Source organism: Chlamydotis macqueenii, chromosome 2, assembly GCF_036417535.1.
Source record: "Chlamydotis macqueenii isolate bChlMac1 chromosome 2, bChlMac1.mat, whole genome shotgun sequence".
Taxonomy (NCBI): domain Eukaryota; kingdom Metazoa; phylum Chordata; class Aves; order Otidiformes; family Otididae; genus Chlamydotis; species Chlamydotis macqueenii.
Window position 1 is genome coordinate 135507496 of NC_141557.1, and position 14995 is coordinate 135522490.

A 14995-nucleotide genomic window follows, 5' to 3' on the forward strand; every position below is an offset into this window, starting at 1 on the left:
AAAGACCTGCACTCCCAGCCTTTCCCCTCCAGTATATACCCTGCTTGTCCATGAAGCCCTTTATTCCCATGTAAATCAAGAGAGAGGATCACATATTGAAACAGATCTTCTGGTTGACAGAAATTGAATGAGATGGAGACAGCAAGTTTAGGCTATACTTTTATTAACAGCTTAAATAAACCAAAGTAGTATTTGGGGGTCTTTTTCCTATGTTGCTCAAACTTGAGGCACTGAATTACCATTATCTTGTTCCTTGTTATATAGAATTAAGCAACTCCAAAGCTTCTTTCTGAACCTGAAAGAAATAAATATACCCATAACAGTGCCATGTAGTTACAGGCTGTTCTAGCAGAACTCACCATGCAAGCACCCAGATGTTTCACCACAGTCTGTAAATTCTGAACCCTCCCCTCCCATGATTAGTCATTTTTTTTCCCCTGTAGTTCAAGATGCTCAATGCTTGAACTGTAAATAAAACCACGTAAGCCAGTGCCTTTAGTGCAATTCACTTACTATGTGTAGAAAGTTGACTTGAGTTGAATACAGATTATGAGCTCTCAATTTGCTGTAGTCCAATAGTAGCATGTAGTAAGTTGTCCTATATCTGACCAAAACCAACCCACCCAGGCTTCTCAGAACTCTAGACAGAGGATAAGGAACTGCGAGAAGACCGTTTCTGAGACTCCCTTTGCCTAGAGATTCTGAGTAAAATCTAATAAAATTTGAATATGACCTCTAATGTTTATATTAAAAAAAACCAAACAAAAAACCAACAAACTTCTGCCCCGGACAGAGCAAGCAGTGCTGGCACTGATACTACAGATATTCAGAGGTAAAAAATGTTTAGAAAACCTACTTATGCCTACCTCTGCCAAATGCAGAGACAGGAATTCCAATTTCTTAGCACAGGCCAGCTTCCTTCTGACTGGACTACCAAGCCTAGTTCCCAATGAATTCTGCATTTTACAGACTCCTCCAGAGAATGGAGAGAATAGCAGCTCTCTCAGTTTAGCGGCTCTGCACTCTGCTAGAAGATAACAGAACAGATGTTTGTAGCAGCAGCCCAAGCACTGCTGCAGCAGACAAGCAGTTTAACAGCTTTGCTACTGCACAAAAATCACTACTCACTCCTTTTGCTTGGTTTCAAAAGAAAGGCAAGCTTTTGTGATCACTGGTTTCACATGTGCCTCCAGCTGCTAGTAACTGTCAGAAGCATTGACTAATTTCATACAATAGTTGAGACCGCTGCTCCTTTAGGCTATTAAATTCCTACATATTTTGCAAACCAGAGGAGGAACGGAATCCTTACTCACATTTCTATTCAAAAATGTTACTGAAGTAGCTCACTTGTGGAAGAAACAATTTGAGCCTTACTAGAGAATCTGCAGAGGGAAACCTAAGTAGTGGTTTTTCTGAGGTATGAAGTGCAAAATCCTACTAAAATATTTCTTACATTAGGACATTCAGAATGTCACAACACATTTGGATGTTTTCTGTAACAGGTAAAGCATTTCACACTGCAGCCTAATGCTAAATGAATTAGAGGTCAGTCAACCATAAGAAAAATCAGTTGGAAATCAGGCTTTGTTAGTCCTGATGCTAACAGTTTTGCTTATGAAAGATAATTGCAACTGCTGTGGTTCATACTGTGTGGAATATTAGGTCTGAACAAGTCTAGTGGTTTACCCTCCTGAAAGTACTCTGTATGTGTTCAGGTAGGAAGCAGATGCCTACCCCTCCAAATCAGGATCCTTCTGAGCAGTTAAAAGGGTAATAAAGTACCTCCATGTCATCTAGCATTGGAGATTCCCTGTCAAAGATACATCACTTCAATTTGTCTTAATTCAGATAGTCTGAATCTCTCCCTTGGGGCCTGGAAAAGACTGCAATATTAAGTTTTATGGATCTAGCAAGTTTTTGATACATCCATGCTTATTCTTCCTCCTTTTCCTGTGGTTTTTAGCTCTTCCAAGCTATGATTTCTACCTTTCCAGTTTTAGGCATAAGAAAAGGGAATCTGTGCTCACATAGACAGACACAGGTTAGTTCAGGTGCCTGCCTTAACTTCAACACCACAATTAAGGGTGGGTTGTTGTTAGCACTACAAAAATATAATGAAGAAGAAAGCATAACAGTTCTTTATTATAAACAGAATTTTTCCAACCATTGTGTTCAGAGGCTGTTACCAACATACTGGAATTTTTTGGTGTCTGGATGTGATCCTGGAATGTAGGTGCTGAACTACAATTTACTGGGAGTTAACTTTATAAAACATTCCACTGCCATGATGTCACAAGTGTTGGTTACAGTACATAATTGTACTATCACAGTTCTTAACTTCCTACCTGTTTATCCTCTTCAGTATGTGCAGGGTAATCCTTTGCTTTGCTTAACCACAGAAGAGCCATCTTTTTGTTGTTTAACTTCAAGTATGTCTTCCCCAAAAAGAGCAAATTTTTGCTGTAGAAGTTTGGGTCAGCTGTACAGAGACAGGAGAAAAGCTCTGAATGAGAATGAGTAGTATACTATCAAAGTCATGATATAGTGTCAGTCCTTTAAATACTTATTTCAGAAAAGATTAATAGTATTTTGGCTTTGGATCAGAAGGAAGCCAGTGTAAAACTTGTAACTTGCTAGATTTTGGTCTCACATACAGTTACATTAGCTAGCAGCTTGTTAGTTAATATACTAAATGAAAGAGATTCCTCAAAAACAGCAAAGTAGTGAGCTCAATCCTTAACAGCTTTGCTTTGCAGATTCTGAGCATTTCTGGACTTAGTAGGTACAGCAGGCACTGTAACCACCTTAGCAAGTATAGGCAAGGAAATAAAGGGCACATTTCCTAGCTTTAGACCATGCACATACAGGTATTAGCTTTTGCTACAGAGGAAGAAAACTTACATCTGTTTGTACCCACATTTAACTTCTTTTAAGGAGATATTTGAGAAGTTCCTTTTATAAAGCATGCTTTTATTAAAGACTAGTCTTGCCTACTGTTCTTACTTATAGCACAAGCTTTTTCTCTGCTGCTGTGTCTAAGGTCAGGATTCAAAATGCTGGTAATCCAATTTTGTAGTTCTTGTACAATAATGAAAAAAATATGCAAAGACAGGTAAATTCTTGGTTGAGGACAGAGTGTAGTTTAGTAACAGTGACACAGGCTGACAGCAGCGGTACTGCCTGTTCCTGTCTCCTCTTTTAGCAGGTGGACCCACTCACTACCTGCAATAGTCCAGGACATACAATAACTTCAGTAAAAAGCTTCAACTGTGCCTGTAGTTGGCATATGACTCTATTAAAAATTGAGTGACTTTACATGTATATAGAAAGTGGATATGCAAACATGAGCTATAATTATAGTTTCCAAACTGCTGCAATACTTGCCAGAGTTTTTTTTTTAGTCATTGACTCTTTTATTCTATCCTTACATTTCACAGAATCACTTAGGTTGGAAAAGACCCTTACGATCATCAAGTCCAACCATTAACCTAGCACTGCTATGCCCACCACTAAACCTAAGCATCACATCTACAAGTCTTTTAAATACCAGGGATGGTGAAAGCAACCACTTCTCCTCTCAGCGTCCTCTTCTCCAGACTAAGCAATCCCAGCTCCCTCAGCCGCTCCTCACAAGATTTCTGCTCTAGACCCTTCACCAGCTTTGTTGCCCTTCTTTGGACATGCTCCAGCACCTCTGTGTCTTTCTTGTAGTGAGGGGCCCAAAATGGAACACAGTATTTGAGGTGCTGCAAATTCCATCAAGCAAAGTTCTTAGCTGTACTAAAGGATACAGAGCTTGGCCCACTAACATCAGTCAAGAAAACCAGTAAAAAAACCCTATATGGAAGTGTTTGGGAAGCAAATTTTGAGATTAAGTACACTGTTTCAGTTCACAGCTGCATTACTTCACACCCAGGGGAAGATACACAATGAACTTTTCCTTTAAATGTCACTGATAAAACTATATACACATCCTTCATAGAACACTGTCTTCCCTTGTCTGCCTTTATGTTTCAGCTAGTCAGTTTTGCTTCTGGCTTCCCTCTTGGAGAGGTAATAGGTCCGTATTTTCTTTTAAATGTGGACAGTTTTACTCTCAGTTCAATTGGCACTCTGATTCAAATAGCTTCTGAAAGTAATAAAAAAAAGTGTGCTTTCTCTGTTGTTCTATTTAGAATACAGAGGACTTTTGAACTTTAAGAAAATTTAGAAAGTGACATAAAATTCCCTTTTTTGCTTCCTTCCCCCTGCATTCCAGCTGAATGCCTTGGGGAAGAGTACTTTGTTACTAATGAAGGTACAAATTTCACTTTAATACTTATTCCAGAAAAAGACTCAGAATACGCTCTAAGTGATAAGAGTAAGTGTGTAACATATTTTATCTCTGATGAAACACTCCAATGTAACAGTCAAATGTGTTAACTAGCACAACAGGCTGGTATGTTTATCAGCAGGTCCTTATCTTTTGGTATTAAGATAACACCAAAAGCTAGACGTTTATTGCAAGTCATTATTCATAAAAGATACTATTCTGTCCAAAACAGCGAGAAGTATTACCTTCCTCTGCCATGTGGAAATAACGAAGAGCCTGCAAAACATAAGGTTGTCTTCTTTAAAATGGAGAATAAACTGAACACAGTAGTCAAAGTAAAGCCTTTTGTGCATGCTAAACATAGCTGAAGGACTTCCTGTCCCTGATCTTATTTTTATTAATTCAGCATGCTACTGATGGCTCTCATTCCACGTACAATCAGATTTGACATCTTCTCAACAGAACTGATACTAATCCAACTATTCCCCTGCCACTTCCTCCATAAGTACAGTACCTCATATTTGTCCCCAGCAAATTGGATCATGTTTTTCCAGTCATCAACTTGTCAAGATCATTTTGAAATTTATTTATACCTTCCAGCACATCTAGAGTTTCCCCTGGCCAGTTCTCATGTATAAATTTAATAGGTGAAACAAATCTCATTATTCAGGTCATTAATGTTGACAAGTGCTTCAGGGAGAATTGATTCCTACATAGCACCAGTTAGTATCCTCTTACTTGAGAATAAATCTTTATGGAATCTGCACACGTTTTTCAACTAGTTTCCCATCCTGCACATTGGAAATTTCAATCTGTTCTTACCGCTTCCTAATGTTACTAGCTGGAGGGAAAATACTGTCAGAGAACTTAAAGTGTGGATGTATCTACAAAACTGATTTTGTACTGAAACTGCACAAGTCTTACCAGTATGGCTCAACTACAGGTTTTGGGACAAGTTTTCTTCTTCAGCCACTTTAGGTGCTACAGAACTCAGTCCTGGGACTAGCATGATTCTGCAGTATTCAAAATCCTGGCTTTCTATTCTTTCAAGAGTGATTTTCAGCAAAACTTACAAGCTTGATATTCCACTAAAAAGTTTTCTTTCTTTTTCAATCAGAGCTTAAATTGCTTTCTGTGTAACAGAATTACTTTCTAGTGACTCCTGCCCGCTCCACCTTAAAAGAACAAAACATAGTGGGCCAGTTATTGGTTGGTCTAAACATCAAAGATTATAATAGCTGTGGCAAACTTTCCTATTACTAATTTAATTTTCAAATTCCTATATATGTTCAAGTGTTTAAATAAGATGCATACTGTGTTAGATATCTTAGCAGATACACACCTTGACAGTATGTTATAGGGTATCTGACAGCAGGAATTTTTATGGCAAAGAGGAACAACTGAAAAAAACACACCATATGTAGCCAGGGGATGAAAAAGACAGTTGTTAGTAGTGAGTAACAAAACAAGCTGTTACTTTTTACATTTAATATAAAGGGAAAAGTTCTAATAGTCCTATCAAATAAGTACATGGTATAACACCACCATATAAATCATCAGCACTAGAATTAGTACAGACAGTTATCTGCAATAGATCGCAATAGTAAATACAAACTAAGTTACATACAGCTTGCTGTTTTCTGCTGCACAAACTACATGAAATAATAATGTCACTATTCTGTGAAGAAATTAAAGATTTTTATGTTTTACATAACCCGCACTCTCCTGTTATATTCTCATTTGATTAATGACAATTGTAAACTCAAAAGTCCATGCTTATCCCATTAGCAGAGGTCAGCCTTGTCAGGAGAACTAGTAAAAGCAGATCAGCAGCTTTGTGAGGGGAATAATAACCTGTGAAATGTTTTCATATTGTACCTCTTGAAATGTGGAGGTTGGTGGTGTGGCAAATAGCGCTGCAGCTATTTTTCTTTGGTACCATGGCATTTCAGCAAAGGAGTAACACCTGGAGCAAAAGGAAACATTTGTATATACCCTTCATATTTTTCTCTTGTTTTGGAGTAACATTCTCAGATCTTGGACCTCAATTATTGTTTCCACGAGTCACAACTCCAGCCACACTGCAAGTTCTACAAGCAAATTCTTATAACTGTACAACAAAATAGCAAGGTGACTGAAGCTGCTGCATAGCTCTGCTAAAGAAGTTTTGGTGTGTCTTTTACTGAGAACTGCTATTACCTTAGACAAAACCAGAGACAGTCTAACCATGAGACAGCTTTTGAACTGGAATTATTTTAAAGATGTGTATTTGATATTGTTCTAATATATTTGCAAAAACAGGGCACAATTGAGTAATGTCATTGTCTTGCCTCAATATTACCTTGTTTTTCTTATTTATTAATACAAAGCAGATCTGCAGTATGTTACTGAAAGACTCTTTATCTATGAGGATGAAAATAAACACAAAAATCAAACTACCATGTTCTAGGCTAAGCCATTCTACACTGTTTCCCTGTCTACTAAATAACAAAGGTAATCTGTCACTTATCTTAGAGATGCTGAGAGGATTAAACATTTGTTAAGTATTTCAAATACATAGAACATACCAGGAATAAATGTTAAATGACGCTATTCACTTCATTACCCTCCCACAAGAAGTATAAAAGTATTCCTCACTGTGCAAAATAGAGCACTCAGGAAGAGGCGAAAAATTAATAAGTGCAAACATGGAAGTTTTCAGAGGAGAGGAGGGCAAGGCATGGAATCAGCGTTGAAATTTTGCCATCAGATGTGCCTTATCAGAAATGCCAATAAAAGAAGTTCAACCCAGGATAGACTAGAAGGAGACAAGAATACTCAAGAACTGGCTGATACCAAATCCCAGTTTCAGATGAAGACACTCTGGGATTCAATAGTGACTATATTTAAACAGACAATATGGGGATATTATATCCCAAAAGCAATAATAATCTCATATTTCTGGTATTTTCTAATTTTCCTTATGAACAATGTCTTAAGTACTTTCCAGTATAGGTTTCCTATCTCAAAACTGACCTTCAGGCTCATTTAGTTGGTAGCATACAATTCTGTTTAAAAATCTGGACTATTGCAATGGGATGACCGGTGGATGCTGAAGATCTGAAGTAAGTTTGTAAGCTAATGAAAGTCTGGAGCAGTACATTGCAGTTTACTTTGATACTCAAGAGTCCCGATGCCTGTGGCTTTTATTATTTTTCTTAAGCTACAAATACATTGGCTTTATTTATTTTCAATCTCCCAATCTTACAGTAGAAACTTCCTGTAAAACAATGTAGTAGCTTTGGTGTCTTTCAGACAACCAAACAGAAATGCTGTCTGGAGTCTCTCACACATAAAAGATAGTCCTTTCAACTACACCACTTCCACAGAATGCCCTGGTTAGTATGGGAAGTTGTATTTCCAGTCCATTTGCCTGCTATGTAACAGTAATTCTTAGTACCAATTTTACTGAGCAGTAAATTCAATTTCAGAGATTTTTCTAGACATACACATTTATAAGCTGCCTTTACTTAAATGTAACTTTTAAAATACAGTATAATGACAGACAATAGTGCAAGTATTTTAGGAACACATATAACTTTTAATAGCTTTTCACTATACACAGACTGTATTGAGTTGCAGCCATTTCTGAAATTCAGTGTAAATTCAGCCTTGAGTTTTGTCTCCACTCACACTAGTAGAACAAAATGAGTAGTATTCACAATCTTTGATGTCTGCTATGGAAACATACTTACATCTGCAAAATGACTTTTTAGCAGTTCCATACAGTAAAACAAATAAATTGAATTAACAATTATTTTTCATCTTTTTAAACTGTCTAAGAATTACCAGACAGACTTCTTCAAGGCATGATGTCCTATAACCATTCAATAGGTTTTCATGTTTGCATCAACTAATCACAAGCCACTGAATTATTCCAAGCATTTTTGCAATTCATGTAAGACATTTTATATACACGCTAACTTTTGTTTGAAAATACGACTTACCAAATGCCTATAAGGTGAATTGTTGTAGCATCTTTTGGATTCAGTTCAATGGCTCTCTAGTGAGGGGGAAAAAAACCACAAGATGTAAAAAGCTGGTCTGCTACATTTGGATTAAAATACATTTAAAAGAGTGGACTTGTTATCCTACTGTTAATTAAACCAGATTAACTGTGCAGAATTTCAAGGAGTATTTACTCAGTGCACAACTGAGTTGGCTTACCTCCAAAAAAACTAAAGACACTGGCAGATTTTTAAGCACTTCTTTTACTAGGTCATTACGGGTTTCACATGAGACTAGGCATGTTCAGATTTTGATGTAATTTCTCGTGATATAAAATTAGTAGTCTTTATCTTCTCCAGTATTTGTCCTTCACTGCTATAAAATCCAGAGCTAGAAGGACGGCCATACATTCAGTTCTCAATAGCATAGTTACATTTTATCTAGTTCCATGAGATGTCAAAAGCACTTAGCTATTTCAAGACTCTGTTCTATAGGGACTTACTTTACTGCAGGAGATAATGTGTACTCCTTGTAGTGGGAGCATTCAGGACTGTCACAATTACCAAAAAACAAAGTGTCACTAGGAGATTTCAACAGAAGTATGCTTGCAAATTTTTGCCAAAAAATAGTTCACAACTCTCACACAATCTACATAATGGATGCGTAAATGCTGTCATACGCAAAAAAAAAAAAAAAGTTTACATTACCTGGAAGTGCTCTTTGATAACAACGGCATTTCCAATTTTAGTCTTGATTCCTTCAAAATCTCCAACATCACTGAGGCAAATACCATACCACTGTAATGCAAAGAACAAAAATAAACATTTAATAAAGGACTATAGCTATTAGTAATAAATTTTAAAAACCCTGAAAAACAGAACTACTGCCACCATTAATGACAACACCCAAGAAGTATTTATTATGAACAGCTCAGGCAGCATCAGAGCAACTGCTGGTCTGCATGTGTAAGTGAATCAGGGTCCTCTTACCCAAGCTGCTGACACAACGAACTGTACTTTGTTACCTGTCTGTCTGTGAGAGAAGCAGCATAAAAAAAACCAAACAGAGCAAAGCCAGAGCCTGAAGTATTTCCAGTTAAACTCTATAGAGCTACTATTCTGCACAGAAGCAGCACGCTGGTTGTGGGGTGTGTACAGCATTTTTAAGGCTACATCAGAGAAGGATGAGCTGATTACATCAGCTGTAATCAACCTGATCAGTCACCTCTTTCCATGATCCTGCACACATTTAATCAATTCCAGTTTCCTGTATATAGGAAATTTAGCTGCAAGTGTCTGAACTCTGATCTAGTTAGGGAGAATTAGAAGACTTGCTCATTCTCAACTGAAAAGTTAAATTATACTGAAGTCTGCTGAAATGGCACAATGACATTTGTTCCAGTTTCTACTGGCAGAAATCAAAGAACAAGATTTCAGTTATTTTGCTTGGCTCACCTTGTGCGCTGCAAAATTTGATTCATTTTTTTCAAGTGCCTTTTTTGCATACTCAAGGGCTTCATATGCCAGTTGTCTTTTCTCCTCTGCAGATGTACTACTAAGCTGAGCTAGATCTCGTGATGCCCGCGCCAGCCGCCACAACAACTCTGCATCATCACTAGTTATGAACAGAAACACTAACGTTTTAAAGTAATAATGGAAACAAAGCAAGCAAAGGTCTTAAACCAGTCTTTCAATATTTATCTCAAGTGGGCAATAAGCCAACAGCATACCATGTCATTCGATACAATCCCAAGGTAACAAACAACAAATGAAAGCCCTCCATTATAGACTGTCTGAGGATACCTTCATTCTGCCATTCTGGTCTGTGAAGCAAACATATCTGTAGCAAAGGACTTTGTTTTCTCAGAAAAGATGCAGACTTAAAAAACCCAACAGTACCACACCAGAAGGAGAACAAGGACTACTTTGTTCTTAGCTAGACGTTTTTTTTTTTCAGCATTCCACTGATATGATATTGTTTACTAGGAATGTTTAGAATATTATGCATCTTTTTCCCTATAATTGTACCTAAATAATGAAATTCTTCCTAGGACAACAGTGAAAAAACATAGATTAGCCAGACCACAATGACATAAAGCTGTACATTTATGTATTTATTTATATCACTATATCAAATGGGGTGTGTTATAGCCAAAGATAAGGGATTTAAAGTTTTATTATTTTGTTAACATACTGTTTTGAAACACGGCTTGCACTTTACTATACTTTTACCTAACTACCGTTTTATTTTGGCTTACTATTTTAAGTGACTTCAATACTTAATTTAAGTTTAGAAAGTCTCTCAGAGGTTTTGGCTATCTAGGTATAAAATTACCCCTCCTGTCCCCACCCGCTGCCCCAACAAGAATATTGAAGTTAAAACTACCAGAAACTAAAAATACTAAAATAACACAAGTTATTGCTCAACTCACAATATCAATAAAAGTCAGTTTTCTTATCTGGAGTAAAACTGAGTCACTGCTCACAGCACAGCAGTTCTGCTTAATTAACACAGTAACACAGAACCAGCAGATTCATTTTTCAGCCAAGTCACAAAAATGTTCAGTACTGCTACTGGAATCATTACTCCTCACAGAAGAATTAGTATTATTATACACCTAGCAGCAAGCTTACATCTTGCTTACGGCATGGTGTCCCTTACAGGCTAGAACTTTCATTTAAGTTCTCTCCCTTGGCAAGAATGAGGATAAAAACCAACACTCCCCTGCCAACCCCCCCCCCCCCCCCAAAAAAAAAAGGAACTGAAACAGCTGTGCTTTTCCCTTAAACAGCTTGTCCCAGTTCACTTATCAATAACGTTTTCTGCAGCTAAGACACGACTACATGAGTAAGGACCTTTTTTTTGTTAAGACTCAAATCCTAACATGAGACAAATGAGAACAGGAAAAAAAACCTGTTTCATTGGTCAGCAATGAAAAAGAAATGAAACACTGACTCTCAGAAATTTTCAACAGCTGAATTCTATGCACTTTGATAATTTAGTAACGTGTAGATACATTATAAGCTTTTACATTCCATTTTAATGGATTCTTAGAGTAACAAAAGAAAGAAGCAAAACCCCCTCCTCTGCAGGACTGAAAAACTTGAGTGTTAACGCTCACCTTCTACAGCTACCAGTCCTTTCTTTGTTCATTTTTCTATCAGGAGGAAAAAGATCAAGAGTCCTTCTGTCCTACTTACATGAGGATGAAAGCAAAGTTCTCCAGCATACCACAATGAGAACATTAGTTGCAAAACTGATACAGCACATCACAGAAAAGAAGTCACAGTAATGTCTCAATGCAATCAAGTACCTATTTTTATGCTGAACCAGCAACCGATGCAGCTTTTCAGTTTCTCCGCTCCCATACAGGTAGTCTGCTTGCTCTATAACTTCTTCCACTTAAGGAGGAATTAAAATTGTGGAAACAGAAGAAGAAATTACAAGTAATTAGGACATTATCACATAAACAAAATATTTTAGAGCAAGACAACCTAGGTGAAACACAAAGAACAAATGATGCAGTTCCTTTTTAGGCCATAATTCCAAACATATGCACAGCAGGATTGGATAAGCTACATTTACAATGAACTAGGAAGAGGAAACAGTGCTAAATATATGCCTCTCACAGAACTACAAAAACAGCTTTCAGCAACAGAGCTTTGGATGCTTAATGGATTTAACATTCAAAAGTGTCTTTCTCAATTCATCAGACTACTAGAAACAATTTGTTTTCTTCTTTCTGAAAATAGCAGAAAAGAAAAAAAAAGTATGAAAAATATGAGGGCAAGTGCGGTAAAGATCTGAGAGTAACAAGACCCCTTCATTAGTATATGTAGAGAATTTAAATCTAATAATGAAATTAAAAAATATATATTTTAAAATATTCTTCATTCTAAATACGGTTCCATAAATTTTTCCAGAATATGACTGCAGATTGAGTGGGTCCTATTATCTTACTCAACAAGCCAAAATTAAACATTGCTCAAAGGTCTTCTGACTTAAGTCCTTAAGATTTTCACAAACAAGACTCCAAAAAATACAGTTAATCTACTGAAACTTCTATGTGTTCAAGATACTAAAAGCAAAAATAATTTGAGAAATCAGAATTGTCTTTCTAGAGTATCAATTTATGAACTAAGTACCCATTGTTCTTATGATACTTCAATTCTTTTTCTAGAGAATGCTCTAAAACACAACAGAAATGGGGGTGTACAATTTTCACAACTGGCTTATTATAATAATATATAAATAATTATAACATGCATATAGTACATAAAACAGCATTCTGGAAACAGAAGTATCAAACACCACACAATACAGCATTCTAGCACGATAACAGATGGAATTATGAGGAAAAATACCCCAAAGGGAAGCAGGTAGATAACTCTACTGAAGTATATAACTGTACAGGAGAAGAATAAACTCTGAGTTTACTCTTCTGCCAACATTAAAACATGAAAAAATTACCTCTTAAAGTCTCATCTAATTTCTTAACAGAACTTTCAGCTACGCTTATAATCTCTTTGGTATACTCCTGGGTGCGTGATCAAACTTCTAAGTCAAAACACAAGCTCTAACCCCGACTCCCACTTTGTAAAAATTAATCGTGTTTATAAGCTTCCTTTTTTCAAGTTATCTACTGAATATGGTAGTGATGTTTCACAGCAGCACAGTTTTACTTATAGCAGAAAATATTAAATGCTACCAAACAGGAAAGCCTCTTCAGCTTAAAAAGATCCTAGAGTATAAATCACTGAAAATTAGGAGAGCATTCTGGATAATTTTTAACCTTGCCATCTCTAAATGCCTTCTATCAGCAATGTCAAAGATAAGATAAGATAATGGTCTACATGGACTTTGGATTCTAGTGTCCAAGATTAGCTTCACGGTACATCTTCACTATTGTCTTCAGTGAACTGTTAAGTTTGCTTGTTCAGACTCTTTGCACACCACTAACACAGGTAATGACTACATGCTCAGAACTCAAACTTCTGAACACATTTCCCACTGGGTGTTTTATGTACATTATTAGACTTTTACTTCTATACGAGTATTTTTCAAGTACTTCTTTTTTATTCTTATTTTCACCATATCTAATACTTGTCTTGCATAGAAAGCACACTAACACTGCTTTTCTTGGCAATGTAAATGCCAGATTCAAGTGAGCACTAAAAAGGACAGAGGCAACCAAGTAGTGTTATTCATGTTCCTCATGGGAAATTTTCTTGTGTACTGAGTAGCTATTTTAAATCTATTCACTGAACCTCCCTCCTTCGGTCACAGCAAATGAGACAGTTCCTTATCCGTTCAAAAGTCTATTGCTGCATTTTTATTTCTATAAGCATAAACATCTAAGATGTTCTTCTCTTTGAGACAAACAGGTTATCTGAACTGACTGCTATCTAATCTACACAGTAAGCACAGATTTCAGTTAGGCTCATTCTCCATTCCGTTAGGCTTACTCTCAAACCCCCTGAATTTACCATGTGATAGACAAGTTCCAAGTCTGCAAGAACATCCCCTTTTAAGACGTTATTTTCTTCCAGCAGTGAGACTATCTTCATTCAGATCTTGCAAAGGACATTTTATCACTTGTTCTATTTGTTTCTGGTAGGTAAAGCAAGGTTTTTCTTCCCCTTTTCCAGTGTGACAAAAGTACAAGACTGCTACGAGGCTACTCTGAACCAATTCAAAAGCATCCTAGCATGGAAACACACTCCATACAGTTTTAATGGAGAAAATCCAAAGCATTGCACCATATTCCTATGTAATTCTGGCATAAAAAAAAAATTAAGTTTCGCATTAGAATAACCTACATACTTCAAAATTTGAAAATACTACCTTTGAAGCTTGCATGAACCTCAGCAAAGCCAGAAATCAGCTTGTGAGCTTCATAAACAAAAAAGGACCCTGCTGAGAGCGCAAACCCCCTTTGAAGGCTTTTTTTAAGCACCTGCATAGAATCATAAGATACATATTAATAAACATTGTCACTTTGAGTTAGAAAAGTTTTTCTCCTCTCTAGCACCACTTATATTGCAGATTTTGAACAGAGAGAAGACTTAAAAATAATAATAAAAAAAACCACTTTCATATGAAAAAGCCGCATCATCAAGAGGGGACTTCAAGCTTTTTCAGGGGGCTCATAATTACCCTTTAAAATATATACAGAGCACTAGACAAAATAAACCATAAACACGGAGCAAACCCAAGGCAAGAAGCAAAAAAACCCCAAACTTGGGGTTTTCAAACGAGCGCAGGGATCCCAGCTTTTGCTGGGACCAGCCCCTCGCTGCCGGAGTCTCCACCGCTGCTTCCCCCACCCGTCGGCCGAGAAGCCCCGGGGAGAACGGGCGGGCCAGCGGCGGCCACACGCCCCTGCGTAGACCCTGGAAGCGGTCGCGCCCGCCGCCCCCGCAGAGCCCGGCTACCTCGCTCCCGCGGAGGGCACCGGGCCCGCCCCGGCCCCAGGGGCCGCACGCCGTGCCTCCCGCCTCCCGCCGGAGCAGCCTCCCCAGGCAGGCGGGGCCGCGGCGGAAGGGCCGCGCCAGCGCCAGCGCCGCCATGACAGCAGCCAGCGCCGCCGACACCGAGCGCGGCCGCCAGCACCGCCCCCGCCGCCAGCGGGTGAACCGGTCCGTCCCTCAGCCCTGTCCGGGCGAGACGGGAAACAACGGCAACAGCCGCCCGTTC

At 37.9% G+C, this 14995-nt stretch overlaps 1 protein-coding gene across 1 annotated transcript; it reads right to left on the reverse strand.

The window, feature by feature from the left end:
* Positions 1-146: 146 nt before the first annotated feature.
* On the reverse strand, positions 147-14922 carry RMDN1 (regulator of microtubule dynamics 1). The gene is made up of 10 exons (XM_086740986.1): positions 14734-14922; positions 14144-14255; positions 11613-11700; positions 9754-9913; positions 9007-9096; positions 8299-8354; positions 6191-6278; positions 4558-4588; positions 2346-2479; positions 147-295 (listed from the first exon to the last, which is right to left on the reverse strand). The coding sequence occupies exons 1-10, from the start codon at positions 14866-14868 to the stop codon at positions 257-259; spliced, it is 933 nt and encodes a 310-aa protein (XP_086597112.1). The 5' UTR covers positions 14869-14922; the 3' UTR covers positions 147-256.
* Positions 14923-14995: the final 73 nt, after the last annotated feature.

Bases quoted from the DNA above. Each gene is read 5' to 3' on its own strand.
- RMDN1 (XM_086740986.1), bottom strand. From the start codon at position 14,868: ATGGCGGCGCTGGCGCTGGCGCGGCCCTTCCGCCGCGGCCCCGCCTGC. The intron at 14,256-14,733 runs GTAGCCGGGCTC...GATTCTATGCAG, and splicing joins GTGCCCTCCGCGGGAGCGAG to GTGCTTAAAAAAAGCCTTCA. The intron at 2,480-4,557 runs GTAATACTTCTC...GTCTCTGTACAG, and splicing joins TTTCCACATGGCAGAGGAAG to CTGACCCAAACTTCTACAGC.